Genomic DNA, 20,046 nt, shown 5'->3' with positions numbered 1-20,046 from the left:
CGTCAGTATCCTATAATACCCACGTCTATGAACTTATAACGTTGCCAGAGCATCAAATAAATAGACGTATCTATTTAGTTGCCCGGTGGTACCGAGCTCGACTCTAGTCCGTATGTTGTGGGCAAATACGACAAGAGAGCAAGTTTGCCGCTCCGTAAGAAACGTTAATGAATGGAGGGCGAATAACCTATGTTAACTATCGTTCTGATCAAGTGATCGTAATATCTAATCACGCTCAAGTCGATGATGTGTAACCCGAAGCAACTGGCAACCTAGTTGTCCACTGCCAACCTCCACACTATTGTGTATTGCAGCTTCATCGTCCCTTTAAAATTTGCGGTCCTGCGTCTTCACGCGCCGGCGCCGTTCACTACTTTGTTTATTTTAGCGGCTGCATGCACTTTGCGCATTATTGTTATTGCCAGTCTGCGATTATTCTTTTTTTATTCCAGTAACTGCGAGATGAACTTTGGTTATGGTTCTACTGCACTCTCACTGCACTACACCATGGACCCGTTCCGTTTGCGTATTGGTTATGTACGTCTGACGCATAGTATTGTTATTACCGTCTATATGCACTTTCTTAATTGCTATTCTCCCCAGTTCCCTGCACCCCGCCCATCAACGCACACGCTTGAACAATTGTTTATTGATTCTGTCCGTGACCTCATTACAACTGTTGTTTTGCCGAGCTACCAACAGCGGACCACCATGAACGACCAGTACTACACGAAGCCTCGGTGCACACTCCGCGCGCCGGAGCTGCTCAGCTTCCCCGCCGGTTCGATGTCCCATATTTTCATGGCCCCTGATGTTCTGAGTCGTCTAGACGGGCTCTTTAATACTATAGAGCCAACTCGGCTACACCAAACATCGGCACTCTTCACCTGCTTTAAAATCAATCGTCATAATATAATCTTAGTTCCGTGGATGACGGCCCCACCGACGGGCACGCCCGTCGCCCGCTGCCGCCCGCAGCGGCGAGCCTGCAGGAGATATGCGGAATGCCAGCAGTTGTGCCGCCCACCGATTGGGCTATTCCCACTCGTCCCACCAGCCAATGCCCGTTAAGTGTATCGGTGCTCCTCAGTGCGGAACCCTAGTTTTTGCAATCTTTAACGCCGATTTGGAATTCCGGGCGCCGGCCGCTAACCGCCCATGTAGGGTGATCAGGTTGGTAACACGCGACAATGCTAGCATCTATGTCCCGAGATCTTAACGGACCCCCCCTCAGCCCGGGCCCGCCAACCCCGAATTGTGCCGATAGAATCTGGGTCATCACGTTACGCAGCATCTTCACTTTTACTGGTTTGCAATTTCGTCAGTTTGTGTGACCTCAAAAACATTCCGTACGGCCGCATCCCACGCTGACAAAGCCGCTTTTAATATATGTAAGTGTGCTTGTGTTGTATATATATATAATATACCTTATTATCATATTATATTATAATTATATATATACTATTATACTATAGCGTAGATTATTCTTAAAGGATCGCAGTCACGTGATCGCACAAATCTACTTATTCCAACGGCGTTCGTTAATCGTTTTATTCATATATCGTGCCGCTGCTCGGGTCTATCATCGAGCATCGCATCCCCTGAGAGGTTAGCACGATGCTTGTTACTAGGACGTAGACGTTTAGAGTGAAATAGCCACTCGTAAAACACGTGTATCGTTGAGTAAATACATAGGGCAAGGGACCGCCTAGTATTTGCTCCTAGGTATGTGCATCTATCGTGCCCCCCCATGTAGACGTAGGCAGTACACGAATCCAAATTTTGTGTTCGATTCTTCTCTAATAGCATGCTAACGATCTAGTTTCTGCCAAAATGAAACATGCTAGCGGTGTGTACGGGGTATTCGGTCCTCTACCGCTGTAGACCCGTTATCTTCTGACTGCATGATAAAACGGCTCCGTCATGTATCACGTTCTGCGACATTGACTTTGTGCTCGCCAATTTGATTTTAAACCGATATAGCATTCTCATTCGGTTGCATCGCCGATCAACGATCCATTTGCATAAGCGGAGTGAGTAGACGCTCCATCTGATTTTAACACGCCAACGCTTTTAATTATGAATTTCGATTTAATTCTTCATGTCTTTCACTCAAACTAGTATTTGAGTTAGATCCCGTTGTTGTGGTTGCTGCTAGTCAAAAATCTCATGACTCGTTGTATCATTAATACGATGCTGCCTGCGTCAATGAAGGCAAACACTTGTCAGCCTATGATGTAATTCCTGAAGGAACTTAGTCGTTCAAAAGTCTCTAGTAATGATGGTTCTAGCAGAACGAGCGCGCTGAACGTAGTAGCTTTAAGAGCTCGCCTTCTACGGCGACTCGATCTAATCCTTGTATTATTGTTGTTAGTGGCCCGCCGCTCTAATGCTACTATATTCAGCAGGGTAAAATATAGGCTATACATGTCTATATTTGTACACTACCTGATACTGTCATATGACCTTCCGTGAATCCGATTCGTCGAGTTCATTCGCTAGCCAGCGAGAGTGTTTGTTGTTGCGCGCAGGAAATTAAACCACGATGGCGTTGGCACGTTGCGCTCCTCTGACTCCTGTCCCCTCGGCATGCGTGTCGGGCGCGCGTTCTCACAAACATCATAAGATGTTCGCGCAATAGGTATGTGTCTCTAAAAATATACGACACTTGCGCGTGCTAAGCGTTATAACATTTTATAAGACATGATAGTCATGCGTATTTGAAATGTTCTCTGACAACCTGTCCGTCACTACGCCGAGCGTCGGGTTTCCCTGAGTGAAAGCGTGCGATATATGATGCTAGGATTTATAACTGTCACCGCTGTTCAAGGTAAATGAAGTGCTAATACGCATCGTATGTCTCCGCGTTTCTGTCACTCTATATATATAAAGTATATTCTACTTGAAAATGTCATCTTGTGGGTGTACTTGAAAATTTTGCGTTTCGTTTTTTCAACCGATCTCGCATAGTCATAAACTTGACTTGATTTGATGATGATAACGTGAATTCGCTGACATAAACGATTCGATAATAATTTCGACGAAATTCGATTGAACTCGGCAATTAGAAGCGGTAGATGTTGGTACAGCTCTCCCTACCTAATGATAGAGCGAAAGCATAGGCACTGCCCTCACTGTTTAGTCCGTTAGCTATGCTAGTAATATTGGTACTGCGACCGACATCGTGAATTCATCAATTATTATGAAGCCAGTCGCTTTTTGCAGCCTAAGTCGATTGTCCTAATCATGGGGAGCTTAGATTACAAAAATCGATTTCCATCCAAGATTGCAATATTCCAGTCCCAGATCATGGGTAGGTTTAGATTACAAAAACATTTTTCGTCCCAAGATTGCAAATATTCCAGGTTCATGAATTATAGGGTCCCGACATCCCAGCATAGGGCCCTGAACACAAACTAAGGCGTACTGCCAGGCCTTGATCGAGCTGCTGCGTAGGCCTAATATTTCTATCCAAAACATTATCTCTGACGGCTCTACTCCGGTATCCAAACCGAGCCGTCATAACTGCAGGTCTACCGCCTGTATTTGGATTTTGTAAAATATGATGTTGCAGGTAATGCCGGGGCCATTGGCGTGTATAGATGAGGCCACGCTTATCTGTTCATCCGCACGCCACGCACCGCGCGAGATAATACTACCCCACTGCTACTATACTACTGCTGCTGTCCCCACTACTACTACACTACTGCTGCCACCACTGCTACACCACTACTGCTGCCGCCATGACAGCTTATTATTGAATGCGCGTGAAACTCACGCCCGCCCATTTATGCCCCGACGACAAGACGACAAGAGTGTGTGATTCTCAACAATACCTTTGGGTTCATGGTTTCCTTCAGGTTGCTAGAGATGCTCTGCATAGCAACTGTGCGAGTGCCGGTGTTGCCAGACTGCCCAGGCTCACTGTAGTATACACCTACAACACACGTGCGCACGTGAACGCGTGAGACGTCAGAGCATGCGACCGACAACGCTCCCCACCAAAATCTAACGAAGACAATCGCCACAAGTGAGAATTATTAACGTAAATCATATCGGAGGCTCAAAAGCAGACGCACCTAGAACACGCTACTACGACCGAATGGTTAGAAGAAAAATCACAATGAGGGTACGATGCATCAGTTTGGATTCAAGGATATAGGAGCTGTCCCCAATTCATTTTTGCAATGTGCGACATGTGCAAATGTGGACAGCTTTTATAGCCTTGGGCCTCAGTTTGTATGAAAACAATCCGCATGTTCAAACGAGGAAATAATAGCAGACCGACGAGGTAGGACGAGATGCGAGAAAGCACGTAGTAAGTACCCTGTGTGTAGATGTTGTACGGGAAAGCATACAGGAGGGCGATGGCAGCAAAGAACATCTCGATGCAGATGATGAAGTTCTGGTAACCGGCGGCGACCGTGCCGACTCCTATCTGCTCCTCGCCGCCGACAGCAAAGATGGGGCTGATCAGACCAACGTTCTCAAGAACTGCCAGCAGCATACCTGGCGACAAATATCGTGAGTTAGTCCTCAGTCTACGTAGACAATTTCCCTCATTCAGATCAACGTTCTGAACCGACGAAAAATGCAGCAAACGAAAATTCTATACAGCAATTTAATAATTGTAACGAATCCGTCAGTGGACTCACAAGTCTTCATCTCCGTCCTGTGTTCTACACAGCGCAGCGCATGCCGCTCCCATGAACCCCCAGCTAGCAGTGAAATCAATATAGCAGCTGAACTGACATAGCAGTATGTTACGTAGGTTCCCATATCATTCCCAGTAATGGTCGGTAACAGGATGGCGTATACTTTCATTATATATGCCACCATTCAGATCAATTTAATTTTATCATAACGTCCGACTGACATTTAAATCATTGAGCAGCATTATGAGCAGCATGTACAAACCTGGCCAGTAGATGGCACTGTACTACACACTGCACTACAGCTCTCGCTGCAATCCGATCAGTCAATTCTCGTGATGCTGTTATCACATAAACACTCTCATTACACGTGTGATCGCCCTCCATAGACATTACACGTGTGATCGCCCTCCATAGACATTACACGAAATATAAGAAGTGATGACTTTAAGAACACCCAGTGTGCCCCTCACTTATTTTATGAGGAAATTACAGCGGTGATAAATACAAATGTTCACGCAATTTTTGATAAAGGAAAAGGCATGAAGACTCCACTAGTGTCTCACCTGATTGTTAATAATGCCCACAAATGTCGAAAACAGACAATCAAATAATGACTCCTAATTACGTTACGTGCGCGAAAATGTCCGCGGCATTAGGTGATACGTTTAACTGGATTTTCCTCAGCTGTAAATAGCTTTTTAATCAAATTTTAAGCGAGTTTCAAAAAACAGAAATGGAAGCGCCCTGCGAATTTTCTTCATGAATCCACGGGGAGCACAGAATACTGTACCAATGTATTAAAAGTTTACTGAACATCCTTGGATGAAAACAGCCATACATATTACCAGTATCACTATTTCTCATCAACTATTACAGTTAAAGAGACAATTTCAGGGATTGCTGAGCAAACGGTTGATATGAGAAAGGCAAGTAGTTTTTGAGACTTCTTCCTTCACTTGCCCCCTCGATGCACGCGTGCACACACGCATGCGCGCACACACACACACACATGCGCACATACACACACGTGTAAACACACGCACACACACACAATCATGCACGCACACACACACGCACAGTCACGCACACGCACACACGCACGCATGCATGCGCGTACGCGAGCACACACACGCACGCACGCGAGCACACGTCCGAATGCACGCACACGCACCTTGCCAGAATGACAGGAAGATGACCGACTTGATGGTGAAGAACTTGAGCACGGGGTCGTAGGGGCTGAGCAGCTCGCGCGTCGCTCGGTAGAACAGGAAGAGTGCGTACAGCGCCAGCGTCACCGAGATGTTGTAGACGATCGTCACGTAGAGGTAGCCGCCTTTAACGCTGTCCAGCACACAAGCAAACAACTCGCGCTTAGCTACAGCTTTCACGCGTCGTCACAGAGAGATGGGTCCGTGTATCCGTCGGTCGTTAAGTCAGGCGGTCGGTCGGTCAGATGGATGGTCGGTTAATCAATCGGTTGGTTGGTTAGTTGATCAGTCTGTGTTGTCATCTGTGTGTCTGTGTTGTTATCTGTCGCCTGCCGGCCTGATTCTGACTTTGTCTCTGTCTGATTATGAGTTTCTCACTTAATCTGCCGAACTGCCTGTCAATTGGGCTGTCAGCTAGCATGTCTGTCTGTCACTACGATAATTGATCTATCTGTCTATCGACCTGTCTATTGACCCAGCAGTTGAGTCAGCAGGGAGCACAATATACCAGTATGTTACACTGGCAGTCACCTTTCACTAAAGCCCTTATATTTATTATGCCCTGTCCTTACCTGAAGTCACCATCTTTGTAGAATCCAAGTGCCTGCAGGACGATGGTGATAGCAGCCATAACGGGCTTCACGGCACAGAACTGCAGGGTGGCCTGTAATCACAGCAAGCTCAATGTGACTACACTCTGTTCAATGCCAGTGAGTAGGGTCGGAAGAGCAGGCTATCCAGGTGACAGTGGAGCAAGCTCACCGTGTTAAGATAACATAGAAAGTGGGCAGCTTTAATTATCACCAAGAATCAGCATACAGCCATTACGTATGGATGGCCTAGATTTTACCAGGGAGAGTAATTACCTACTCCTGATATTACGATGACGTAATGTCATAACAATTTTAGCACGAATAAACTTCATATTTGTGTCACTCCCTTCAGACAGGTAGCGATCTACTGCTGCGTGGTTAAGATACGATCGTCAGTAGGTTAAGAGCTAATTACCTGCTTACAGAAGCGTAGAAACTCAATCGTATACTGCTTTCCGTCCAGGCAGCAAGTGCAAGACATGCAGCTCCCTCTGTTAAGCAAAAACAATATTAATTATAATTGCATTACACATGACTTCACCTAAACAGTAGAGCAGTGTTTGTATTAGAACTATTGTAACGTACCATACGACAGATTCGTTTTACAAGAAGAATTCTTATGATAGTGAAGATCAATGGATTTTTGGGTCATGTCAGCCAGTCGTGACATGCGGTTTTAAAAACCCAATCACATCTGGGGGTGGGGGACACACAACTGATCTTTACAATGTCAACAACGGTAGTGCAACACCGGGTGTAGTTATAGCAGTACAGCTTCTATCGCTCCATAATGCGGGGTGAAGGCTGTAGTGCTAGGCGTGCTAGGCGTGCGTGGCTCCAGTGTGCCACTAGACTGATTGACTGACATTACAATGGATTTAAGCAGCATAAATCAAAAGAAATGGAAACGGTCTACGTCCCACGGCGCTTAACAAAACCGTGAACTAATATAGTGCAGCAAAAATTTGAGAGTCAAATAAACTCTAGGGAAATAAATGTTTCCCTTGTGCGATTTATCTAACATTTTGGGGGTAAAGTGCTACAAAAGCATGATCACTGTGCACTGCACAAGTATACCATTTTACCACACACAAGTGCTGTATGTACCTATCGTGATATTTCCGACTACGCGTGTTTATAGGTTTTAACAATCGTAGTTCTTGATGCGGCATGTCACCACTCATTGTATCCAGTGATGTTTATAATACACCTTCGTGACTGGTACTGCTTAATAGACAGCACAATTCTCACCGATGTCATAATGCATCATAACATCTAGATACGAGCATAAATTGCATTACAACATGTTGATATCAAGAGCGTATTAAGAAGGTATTTACCGTCTTAATACGCTCTTGTTGATATCCTACAACACACGATGAATTTACCACACGACGTATACAGTTATCGACACTGCAACACTGCATATCGCTCAGCTGTTTGTGTGTGCCTGTGTGTGGGCGCGTGTGTGCGTATAGGTGAACGCGCACGTGCGTCTGTACGTGCGTGTGAGCGCGCGAGGGTGTGTCTATGCGAGGGTGTGAGCATGTGTACGTGCGTGTGAGCGTGAGTACGTGCGTGTTCGTGCGCGTGGGTGCGTCTGCGCATGCGTGAGCGTGTGTACGTGCGTGTGTGCGCGTGTGTGAGCGTGAGTACGTGCGTGTTCGTGCGCGTGAGCGTGTGTACGTGCGTGTGTGCGCGCGTGGGAGCGTGTGTACGTGCGCGTGTGCGCGCGTGTGAGCGTGTGTACGTGCGTGTGTGCGCGCGTGGGAGCGTGTGTACGTGCGCGTGTGCGCGCGTGTGAGCGTGTGTACGTGCGTGTGTGCGCGCGTGGGAGCGTGTGTACGTGCGCGTGTGCGCGCGTGTGAGCGTGTGTACGTGCGTGGTGCGCGCGCGTATTGGTCCGAAATGTGAGCGTGTGTACGTGCGTGTACATACATATATAGCTGCGCACGATGAATTATTCAGACAGCGAAAATGCCGATTGAGAGTCTCTCGCGCGCAGAGTGAAATCGCCCAAGTTCTACTGTCCGTAAATAATTCATCCTGCGCGCGCCTTTCTCTCTGGCCGCCGACGCATGTCGACGCATGCCGTGCCACCGTCGCCGCCGCCGTCGCATGCTAGCCCCGCATGCCCCGAGTGCAAAAGTGACCCGAGTTACTGCCAAGGTGACGAGCGGCTGGCTTCACTCTAAACACAACGTGCCTCTAGAGCTTCACGAACACAACTTACTGCATCGCACTCGGCTAATCACATAGGCAAAGCTAAACCCACCGTTGTACATAATTATACGGAGCTGCCACGACAGCCGCCGTGAGCGACGGCGTCAATTGCACGCGGACCGCTCGGCATACAGAGGTCATTATGCACGTAAGCGCGCTTAAGTGCCCAACACCAGATCAGATCGCACTTAAACAGCTGGGTCACGATGCTGCGGAATCCACCGGAGGCTTCGCTCGCTGCCGACCGGCAGGGCTAGACGCGTCACATCCGATTCCACGGAGATGTCGGAAGAATCGGCTCCGGAAATAATTACTGAAATCGACGTCGCAGTACAAACACAGCATGGCGCTCGAGTAAAACAAGCGCTGTGTTATCGTGGCGCTCTTCTATTAAACCGTGCTTGAATCTCGCGAAATTGTGTGCGTAGGGCGATAGGCACCGGACGCTGTCGCTGCGAGCACGCACACAGTGCACGCGCACGCGGAATCCGTGAATCCCCGACACACACACACACGCGTGGCTTCTTCTTCTTTTCCCTCCTCCTCCTCTCCCTCCTCTCATCATCCTCTCTTCCCCTCCTCCTCCTCTCCTCCTCCTCCTCATATCATCATCATCATATCATTCTTTTTCTACATCCTCTTCTCATCCTCATCCTCTTCTTCCTCCTTCCCATCGCGAGATACAGTTCGCTGATAGTAATGAGCGTGACCCGCACGCACACTCACAGACGCACGTACGCACACGCACGCTGACACACACACGCGACACACACACACACGCACACGCACGCACACGCACGCACGCACACGCACGCACGCACAGGTAAAGACCCAATCCGTCGCTGCGTGCACGGCTCGAGCTGGCTGGCTACCTCTTCATTCGCTTGTCGGCGAGCTGTGCATTCTCCGTACTGCGCGTGACCTACCCGTCGTCTATAGAAGAACAGTATAAACTACGACTCCGTTATCGCACTAAAGACGCGCGTGTATTGACAAATGACACCATTTACGCACATCGCTGTCGAGCTGTTAGGCCGGTAATGTAACTAATGTTTTCATCAGGCGCCAGCAATGCTCCACGGGTGGTGAAGGAGGAAGGCGTAGATGCAGTCGAGACATGAAGCTGCCAGATAGTACTAATGATATTAATGCCGTTTGCTTCACAGGCACTTGGAACGTCTCAGTAAAAAAAAGGCAAATATACACGAAATGTATTTACTGCCTAAGTCTTAATGTTTCTCTACTTCTTCGCCTATTATTGCCGATAACTTGCTGTAAATGCCGTTCAAATGCTCCTCTACAACACACAAGTACACCGCACGCACGCCCTGTGCACAAACAACAAGAATAATAGAGAATAAAAAAATAAAATAAAATATAATCTATTATTCTTGTTGTTTGTGCAAAGGGCGTGCGTGCGGTGTACTTGTGTGTTGTAGAGGAGCTTGAACGGCATTACAGCAAGTTATCGGCAATAATAGGCAAAGAGAGTAGAAAAACATTAGACTTTGGTAGTAAATACATTTCGTGTTATTTGCCTTTTTTATTGAGACGTCAACGCTGTGGTTCGCTTCGCGTTACAAGGAAGTCACGGGTACTGGTTGTTATACGTAGCGCCTGTTGTTGCTGACATGCTAGCGCTGCCCGCTGAGGCAGGGTTGAGCGATTATAGTGAGGCGCATTCAGTATTTCACCATCTCCACTGCAACTCTGTTCTCTCTTTCTTTCTTTCTCTCTCTCTCTCTCTCTCTCTCTCTCTTTCTCTCTCTCTCATCGTCTATCCTGTTGCCTCTTCTCTCATTCTCTAATAATTTCGCACACTGTCGATTCTGCGCCTGTCATCTCATTCTGCTTTATTCGGATTTCACCAATCTCTTCACACACTATTTTCTCCCTTTCTTTCGTTGCTACTCTTCGATTTTACCCATCAGACATTCCACTATCACTCACATCTTCTTCCCCATCCTTCTCACACCCTTCTATTTTCCATCCCTTCGCACAAATCCTCTGTTTTCTATCTATTCTCTCAATCACGCCTCTTTTCGCTATGCCTTCTTGGTCCTCGCTCAAAATAATTGAATCAAGAAGCCAATAGCTCACACGATTTAATCACATATATCATATATGTGTGTGTGTGTGTGTGTGTGTGTGTGTGTGTGTGTGTGTGTGTGTGTGTGTGTGTGTGTGTGTGTGTGTGTGTGTGTGTGTGTGTGTATGTTTATATATATAATATCAGGAGATAATATTACATATAGAGATGTGCAATCTCGTATGACCCAGGCACAACAGGAGCTAATTTTATGAAGCCATGCTGATGTAATAAGAGAGGAAGGGGAGGGACCGTTGGCTTCATACAGCAGGGCAGAATTCCCCCCCCCTTGTTGCTTTAATGCGAATATAGAGAATTGATTAACTAGCCGAGCAAAAGTGCATATACGGCGTGTATAAGCGTATTACAGTCCAATTCGTCACTTGTCATCCCATCGCTTAGTGTGTTTACTTATTTTAAATTTTAAATCAGTAGTCGATGTGTTTACAATGTGTCTACAGTGCCTTCACGGCATAAGTTTTAAGATGTGTGCACAGCACAGATTTATGCACCGACATAATGCATGTCGCAAGTTAAGCATGTTTAAGTACTCGCACGTCATGGACGTAATTAAAGGGATATAATCTGATATTAAGGTGCTCTTACATGGTTCGTACAGGACTGAAATTTTTTCCAAGGACTTTTCAAGGACATTTTATCGGAAATTCAAGGACATTTTATCGGAAATTCAAGGACATTTTATCGGAAATTCAAGGACATTTTATCAGACATTTTATCGGAATTCATACACAGAACAAAACATACCTGGATTAATTTAATAACCCCATTCTTAATCACTGCATGTCTGTCACCTCTAAAACTTACCTGGATCACATTAATAAACCCTTCTAAACACTGTCACTTCTACAACATACCTTGATTTACTGACTGATTTTACTGACTTACTGTAATTTATGATCATCATTTAACTGTCTATCGTGTCTATAGCTTTTTAAGCTCATTTAACGCAATTTTTCTTGAGGTTTGCACATTATTGATGGTACAAAATTTCTTTTTATTACAGGCAAGGATTCTTTCTAAAAATTCAAAGACATTTTCATGAAATTCAAGAACATTTTCATGAAATTCAAGAACATTTTCATGAAATTCAAGCATTTTTCAAGCACAAAATCAACATTTACTAAATTCAAGTACCTTTCAAGGACTCCCCTCAAATTCAAGGACGTTTCAAGAACTGAGCGAAGCATGTCTTATGCACTCTCAGTTTGGCACAGAACCCCGCCCACCGGGGATTTACAGGGCCAGCTTACAGCGCATGTTGATATACACAGCAACACTTTGCTGACAAACACAAATATATGGTTTATGCACGTATGATCCAGTGGTACCCCTCACCTGCAGCACCCGTAAATGGGCTAACGCTCCATTAGGACCACAAACTAATATATAACTATGACCATATATACATATATATATATTATTATGTTATTATGACCATTAATGACATTAAAGTTGGGCACACTCCTAATGGAGTATCACCCCGTAAATGTCAGACTGCGAGTGATTGAGAGCACGGAAACGCCAGATGCGCGTTAACACTGCTTCACTGTCCTCGTCGTGCGAACATAGTAGCTGCATTACATGCGACCACCAACCACCTGGACATTGCCTATGATTACGACTACGTATACATTGGCAGTTTCGCGCCACCAACACAGCTGCGCGTGATGGTTTCGCGCGTTTTCTACAAAGTACCTTGTAAATCAAGATGTGACAATAGCGGATGAATATAGTGTACTGTTTTGATGGTAATCTTGTAACATTTATACTCCGTACACGGTAGTTAGTGTTCACTTTCTCTGGATAATACGTTCACAGCGCGTACACCTCGTTTTTAAACTGCGACACTACATTATAATCAAGAGCTAACAATACACGTTTTATTAGCTCCTGTTATAATGGATGAGAACAAACCCGATGAGGAGACAACGGTAGAAGGGAAGGGGGTACAACTTTACTTGGTTGCCGACTGCTGGGCGCCCCAACAGCTTTCCAGCAAATATGTTACACGACTACGTACGGACATCTGTAAAAAGCAACTATTTACTGACTCAGTATGGATATAAATATCCCGCTGAAGTAACAAGCTACGAACTCATGTAGCAGAAATATTCATATTATTCATTCACCACACGAACCAGTGAAAAGGAACCTCTGGTGCATGTAACGAGACCGAGTAACAAAATTCCACTATTGTAAGCACTAGTCATCACCCCTACGTGGCGTTGTATCACTATACTACTTTTAACAAACAAGTTTCGTCGCGTACATGCCTGGGGATTCCATTCATACGACATCAATTTCACGAATCTGTATTTTTAGATACGCGCATTAACTTCGAACGCTAAGAACAAGGCGCGCTTGCACATGTTTTTAACCGTTCAAGGTACATAAAACCCGGATGAAAGGTCAGCTGGAAATCATTGATCCAGTAACTCAAACCCTTCGGCAAAATCTTTAACATTCTGGCCGAATATAATACGGGAAATGTTGAGTGAGCAGCACACTATAAGCCAGCGAGTTCCACCAATTTCGCACGGAAACGAGTTTTAGTTTTGTTATCCTCTCTCCGTTTTTTTGGTTTTGTTTTCTTTGAGCCTTATTATCCGCTACTCTTGCCGAGGTCGCGCAGTATAGCACAACTACCCACGCATATCGTGACGAGGCAATCACTGGCATTAAAAAACTCGCAACGAGTGCAACATCCTTAAAGAAACTCCCATTTGTAAAAGGGCTTCCCGTGCGCGGTTGTCAATCACACCGTGGCATGCGGGTACTGCGTAATCCGAATGCAAATTGAATAAATTGCTTTCCAAGAAAAGGGATTAGGACTACTTACACGATTAGGGTAATTCAATACAGGCGCGTAAATTTATTACCATGGTAGGGTCGCGACTTATTTGACTACACCATAGCTAAAATATGGTCATATGCCCCACCACACATACATAAGAATACATACACATTACATCAGGAGTGCACCACTGATTACATACATACACGTATTACATTACTTGCTACCATCAGTGCTGCCACTCATATATAAAATGGTGCAATTTGGTGCATTCTAAGCTATTCTGGACACATTGTATGAGGCTCTTGAATCTCTTTTTCAAGTTGTCAAAAGTTACGTCAGCGAGGCGGTGTTTTGGATAAATTTCTGTGTGGCGGCTGAGAATTTGAGCGGGGCGGCCCGCCTCGCTCGTGTCAATACAGGGGAAACACTGCAATGCTCTGCCATTTGGTCACTGACAGCAGAGAGCTGAGAGCAAAAACATTCCACTGAACAGAGCACACATCACTCCTACAACAAGACTAGCAAAGCACAACTTTAATCTCATCAAATACAGTGTACCTAAATGTAAGTCCGAAGAGTTTTGACCATCTTTGGCAAAAAAAAGTATTTAAAAGTATTTATGCATGAAAAAAGTATGAAAAAAGTATAAAAAGTACATTTTCTTAAAAAAAAGTATAAAGTGGCAGCACTGTGACATATTATATACACACATACATTACATTTCATACTCACGTTACATACACATGCATTGCATACTTGCAAAGCCAAGGTAGCTCCTTGCTTTAACTGCCACTGGGACGTGACCAATTTCCACTCTCAAAACTGACCGCTTGTTCACACTTTATTGACAGTGTCATTATTTACATAATTATGCAAGCGAAGTTAGTGAACTATGCCCAATACGCCACCACAACGAATCTATGCAGTACACACTCTACCTTTATCTCCATGTTTTTGTACATATACACAACACTACCGTGTTATTATATATGTTACATAATACTTGCATGCATCGGTTCATGCCAGCATTCACTTGCTTAACTCTCGTTGTACTGTCATTCACCCGCATTGTGCATACTGCGAGGACATTTTATCAGGCTTGCGTGCTCGTAGCGTGTACATACCTGATAGTCTTGCCTCTGATTTCCGACATGATGGCGCCCTCCCCGCCTAGGTATTCATAGCACAGGCTCAGAAAGTTGTAGATTACAAATGCTGAAAGGAAACGTAGGTCATCAGAATAAGGGTCCGAGTTGGACTCGCCAATATAAGAATTCTAGATAATTTTAATCAAAAAAGTAAGTAAATTCCATCGAACAGATTCCGATAAACTGTTTTGTTAACCTTTTACAAGGACAGCAACACTGAGAAATATGTGAGGGATCACCATGAGCAAGGGATCGTTGTGAGCGATGGATCGTTGTGAGCGAGAGATCGGTGTGAGTGAGGAATCTGTGTGAGTGAAGGATCTGTGAGAGCAAAGGATCGCCGTGAGCGAGGGATCGGTGTGAGCGAGAGATCAGATTCAGTGCGAGCAAGGGATCGCAGTGAGCAAGCGATCATTGTGAGCAATGGATCGGTGTGAGCGAGGGATCGGTGTGAGCGAGAGATCAGATTCAGTGCGAGCAAGGGATCGCAGTGAGCAAGCGATCATTGTGAGCAATGGATCGGTGTGAGCGAGGGATCGGTGTGAGCAAGGAATCGTTGTGAGCGAGGGATCGCTGTGAGTGAGGGATCAGTGCGAGCGAGGGATCGTTGTGAGCTAGGGATCGCCGTAAGCGAGAGATCGGTGTGAGCGAGGATCGGTGTGAGCGAGGGATCTGTGTGAGCAAGGGATCAGTGTGAGCGAGGGATCGGTGTGAGCGAGGGATCGATGTGAGCAAGAAATCGTTGTGAGCGAGGGATCAGTGTAAGCGTGGGATAATCAGTGTGCAAGTGATTGCTGCAAACGTGTACCTACCTTCGTAGCAGTCGCGCACGGTGTCAAAGTAAACGTAGTAGCTATCGTTGTTGAAGAAGAGCAGGCTGAGCCAGGAGTCAAACGAGTAGATAGGCACAATGAAGAGGATGCGTACGATCCAGCGTTGCTCGCTCGGGTTGGTGTAGTAGCGCAGGTGCTGGTAGATCTGCAACGAGAAACCATGAGCGTGAGAAGTCAGGAGGTGATACTGCGTCGCCACCGTGCCATTCCCACTTTCGTTCAACCCACTTCTAGTTCCTACTGGAATAATTGTGGTTCAACAGAGTGAATCTAGGTAGCTCCTAGTTTTGTTCCAGGGACTTATAGCACCTTCAGACAAATTTATGGTTTGGCTGTAGTGAAGGTAGCTCCTAGCTTTGATGAACTCACTTATAGCTCCTATTTGTACTTAACTAACTGTGGTTTGGCTCACAGCACCTGGAGCGAATCTACTGAGCTGTTGAGCTGTAAATCTGGAGACAGGAGCCAATATTGGTGGCTGGTGAACTTGTCCAAAACACGCGTGCACGCGTTTTCGTGCACACGACGATTGACTAGGGGTGCAATGATAATACACCAGGACACCGGTGTATCACGATAGACAGGCAACGATATGCGATACATTTAAGTCTGTATCATGATACAAACAGTACAGTGGCTTTTTACTCACTAAAAAGGGAAAATCAGGTGTTAGTTTACAGTTTACCTACTTACTCACTTGAACAATAATCTAATAGGCTATAGGATCGTCATTCAGCATCATGTACTACATTACACATTCACTTTTGTTTCCACCGCTTAGCACTTTTCAATTGCAGATAATCACTAAACTGATACTATAGCTGAGAGGTTCTATGTCCCCCAGGGTACTGCCAGAACGTACCCTGGGTACGGTCCGGTATACCGGAACGTAACCTGGTACTATCTAATATGCCAGACTGTACCTCGCCTACTCCATAACCCTAACCCTAACCATATCAGATACCAGGGTGTGTTCCGGTATACCGGACCGTACCCAGGGTACGTTCCAGCAGTACCCTGGGAGACATAGACCCTATGAGCGATACTATAGATGACTGATACATCTGTATGTGCATGCAGCAATGGCTAGCCAGTAACAACCGACTATGCATCATAGCACCGTTTGTGGTCTCGTTGAGACAGCTAGGTGTATCGTAGTATGTAATTGTATCATGTCGTGGCCTAGCACATTGTTGCAGCACTCCAACCAACTGCCATAGCGTGATGCCTTGGGTGTGTCACGTGTCTCAGCGTCTGCCGCGTGGCGTGCTTCCATCTTGATTTGTGATGCGGTGCCATGCACGCCTCTCGTTTTTCGTGACAATTGTCTCGATATAGTGGATTGCTCCCCGAGTCGAGACTGTAATGTGTCGCCCCCTATCATGGTGTCACTAGGTGGCAGGGGATTGCATTGTTCTGCATTGCATATTGCGGCAGTAAAGTTGTCAGTTAAACTGAAACGCTGTGTTGTTTAGTTACTTCCTACGCAACAAGGAGAAACCCACAACATTACATGGTGTCAGTAAGTAGCTGAGGGATGAACCTTCGCTCTACGAGAGATAAGAGTGATGACAATTCGTATTTCTGACACTTTGCTGTGTTGACTGTACCATGCATGAGACATGAAACAAGAGCGTTCCGTTGAGACGTTTAGTGTTGTACAGCGCACGCCGATACCAGCACACGAGTGTGATATAAACTGTAGCAATGGTGCAAGTAGTCAAGTATACGCCGCCCGTGTGTGATTTACGTGACTGTGTACCCTATTGTCGCACATAACTTGAAGTCGTTTAGGAACTGATGTTGATTTGACATTACTGCTGACAGTTATTGTCTATATAACCTCACATCATGAGTGATCATGAGGGAGAGGAACTAGCGCCACCAGTTCCAGTATCACAGGTGATACATGTGCCATATCCAACATTCCATTTCCTACAAAGTTGGATATGAGGGGAAACGTGGCAACAAATTGGAAACGATTGAAAAGAGTTTGGGACAATTATGAGATAGCAAGTGGCATAGCTGGTAAGGACACAAAGTTGCGTTCAGCGACATTTCTCACATGCATAGATCCTGATGCACTTGATGTCTACGAAGGTCTTCAGTTTGAAGATGAAGACACCAAGATGCAAATTGACAAAATTATTGAGAAATTCAATGATTTCTGCATTGGAGAGACCAATGAGATTTATGATTGTTACTGCTTCAATAGGCGTGACCAGGAATTCGGTGAAAACGTCGAATCGTACGTTGCTGCACTGAGAACACTAGCAAAAACTTGCAATTATGGCCAGCTGGAAGACAATCTTATCCGTGACCAACTGGTAATTGGGATCAGAGACAATTCCACCAGAAAGAAGCTGTTGCAACTCCCGAAACTGACACTTAAACAGAGTGTTGAGTCTGTTGACATTTGCAAGGCGAATGAACAGACGACTCATCAGATGAGAACCATGCAAGAGGAGGTGCAAGCAATCCACAAGAAACCTGCAGCTAGGAAATCTAGTGTATGGCAGAAGCCAGGTCCTAGCAACACGACAGCTGCACAAGCAAACATACATCCCAGGTGGACATGTAGTTCTTGTGGCTGCTCTCACCCTAAGAAAAATGAATTGTGTCCTGCTTTCGGGAAAGTGTGTCATAAGTGTGGGTTCAAAGATCATTTTGCACAGAAATGCGAGGCTCAGTAAGTTATACCAAATAATAGATCTAGAAGGAATCCCCAGGAGAGAAAGGCAAGCTTACGTGCAGTAGCGGAGGCAAGCTCAAGTGAGGAAGAGTACATACTCTCTGTTCAGGATCCAGAGACTGAACATGAGTATACATATACCACAGATGAGACATTCCCTAAGCAGTTGCACGCCATACTCTTGTGCGAGGGACAAGACATAGAATTCCAACTTGATTGTGGTTCTACAGTGAATGTATTGCCAGAGATGGTGTACACTATAGTGTACAAAGACCCGGACCTCCGGCAAATGACGGGCACAAACCTAACTTTCGTGATGTATAACAAAACCGAAACACGTCCTTTAGGTAAAAGGAGAGTGTCTGTAAGGAACCCCAAAGATCGCAAAAAGTACAACATAGAAGTAGTTGTCGTTGCTGGAGATACAAAAGCCATATTAGGTGTAAGAGCTGTACAGGCTATAGGCCTCATTCAAGTCAACAGGGATTTGATCACGACCAGACGAGAAGTTGAGGACAGCTCCACTTTGATTGTAGAAATTGGATTGACACCCATTTCTCAGGTCACTCCAGAGATGTCCAGTGAGGAAATTGTTTCAGAATACCCTGATACATTCACAGAAGGCAAGCTAGATGGTAAGCTGCACTTAGAAGTTGATCCTAGTGTGCTCCCAGTGAAGTTGCATACACGCAAGATCCCAGTGGCAATGAGAGGAAAACTCAAGACCGAGCTTGATAGGCTTCAGAAGTGAGACATACTCACTCCAGTGGACACACCAACCGACTGGATATCAGCCATGGTTGTGGTGCTGAAATCCAGTGGTAAAGTCAGGCTGTGTATAGATCCGAAGCCATTGAATAAGGCATTGAAGCGCAACCACTACCAAACACCAACGATCGAGGACATTCTTCCAGAGTTGTCCGGAGCACGTGTGTTCTCAGTAGTCGACACAAAGAATTGGTTTTGGCACATTGATTTGGACACTGAGAGCAGTTACCTCACCACATTTGCTACCCCATGGGGCAGATATCGTTGAAAGTGGTTGGCTTTCGGGTTATCTCCTTCACCTGAAGAGTTCCAGATGCGCATAGACGAGGCTCTTGCAGGTCTGGATGGAGTAAAAGCGATACATGATGACATCCTGATCTATGGTATTGGTGACAACGACAAGGATGCCAAAGCAGATCATGATCGGAAGTTGAGAGCATTGTTTCAGAGATGTCGAGAGAAGAACATTTGGTTGAACAAAGACAAGCTGAAGCTCCGTATGAAAGAAGTATCCTACATGGGACATGTAATCTCATCAGAAGGGTTGAGGATTGACCCTGAGAAGGTGACAGCAGTGATGGAAATGCCTACCCCCAAAGACAAACAGGGAGTACAATGACTCCTAGGGATGGTGAACTATGTGCAGAAGTTCACACCACGACTTTCAGAGGTGACAGCACCCTTGAGAAATATGCTGAAAGAGCAAACCCAAAGAGCTGAAGCAGTTCTGTTGGGATGAGCAGGTTCACGGTGAAGCACTCAAGGATTTGAAGAAGATCCTGTCAGAGTCTCCAGTTCTCAAGTACTTTGATCCTGCCAAGGAAACAACACTTTAGTGTGATGCAAGTGAAGCGGGACTTGGCACATGTATATTGCAAGAGGGTCACCCCATAGCATATGCTTCACGTTCACTCACTCAGACAGAAATGCACTATGCTCAAATAGTGAAGGAGCTACTAGCTGTTCTGTTTGGCATGGAGAGGTTTGAGAACTATACCTATGGAAGAATGGTGACAGTA

At 45.6% G+C, this 20,046-nt stretch overlaps 1 protein-coding gene across 1 annotated transcript; it reads right to left on the bottom strand.

Moving 5' to 3' along the window:
* Window positions 1-725: 725 nt before the first annotated feature.
* On the bottom strand, window positions 726-16,843 carry LOC106821073 (transmembrane protein 184B-like). Its single transcript, XM_014825717.1, has 10 exons — window positions 16,757-16,843; window positions 15,547-15,712; window positions 14,711-14,801; window positions 6,872-6,947; window positions 6,436-6,527; window positions 5,827-5,996; window positions 4,656-4,718; window positions 4,327-4,509; window positions 3,837-3,937; window positions 726-887 (listed from the first exon to the last, which is right to left on the bottom strand). Exons 1-10 carry the CDS (start codon window positions 16,841-16,843, stop codon window positions 726-728), a joined length of 1,191 nt encoding a protein of 396 aa, XP_014681203.1.
* Between the last annotated feature and the right edge of the window lie 3,203 nt (window positions 16,844-20,046).

Source organism: Priapulus caudatus, unplaced genomic scaffold, assembly GCF_000485595.1.
Source record: "Priapulus caudatus unplaced genomic scaffold, Priapulus_caudatus-5.0.1 Scaffold58, whole genome shotgun sequence".
NCBI lineage: Eukaryota > Metazoa > Priapulida > Priapulimorpha > Priapulimorphida > Priapulidae > Priapulus > Priapulus caudatus.
This window is presented reverse-complemented; position numbering and strand designations above follow the sequence as displayed.

Excerpts from the sequence above, each read along its gene's own strand:
- LOC106821073 (XM_014825717.1), bottom strand. The coding sequence starts at position 16,843 with ATGGAAGCACGCCACGCGGCAGACGCTGAGACACGTGACACACCCAAG. Across the intron at positions 6,948-14,710 it reads ATCAGAGGCAAGACTATCAG|AGGGAGCTGCATGTCTTGCA; the intron begins GTATGTACACGC and ends TTTGCTTAACAG. Across the intron at positions 4,510-4,655 it reads CAGGACGGAGATGAAGACTT|GTATGCTGCTGGCAGTTCTT; the intron begins GTGAGTCCACTG and ends ATTTGTCGCCAG.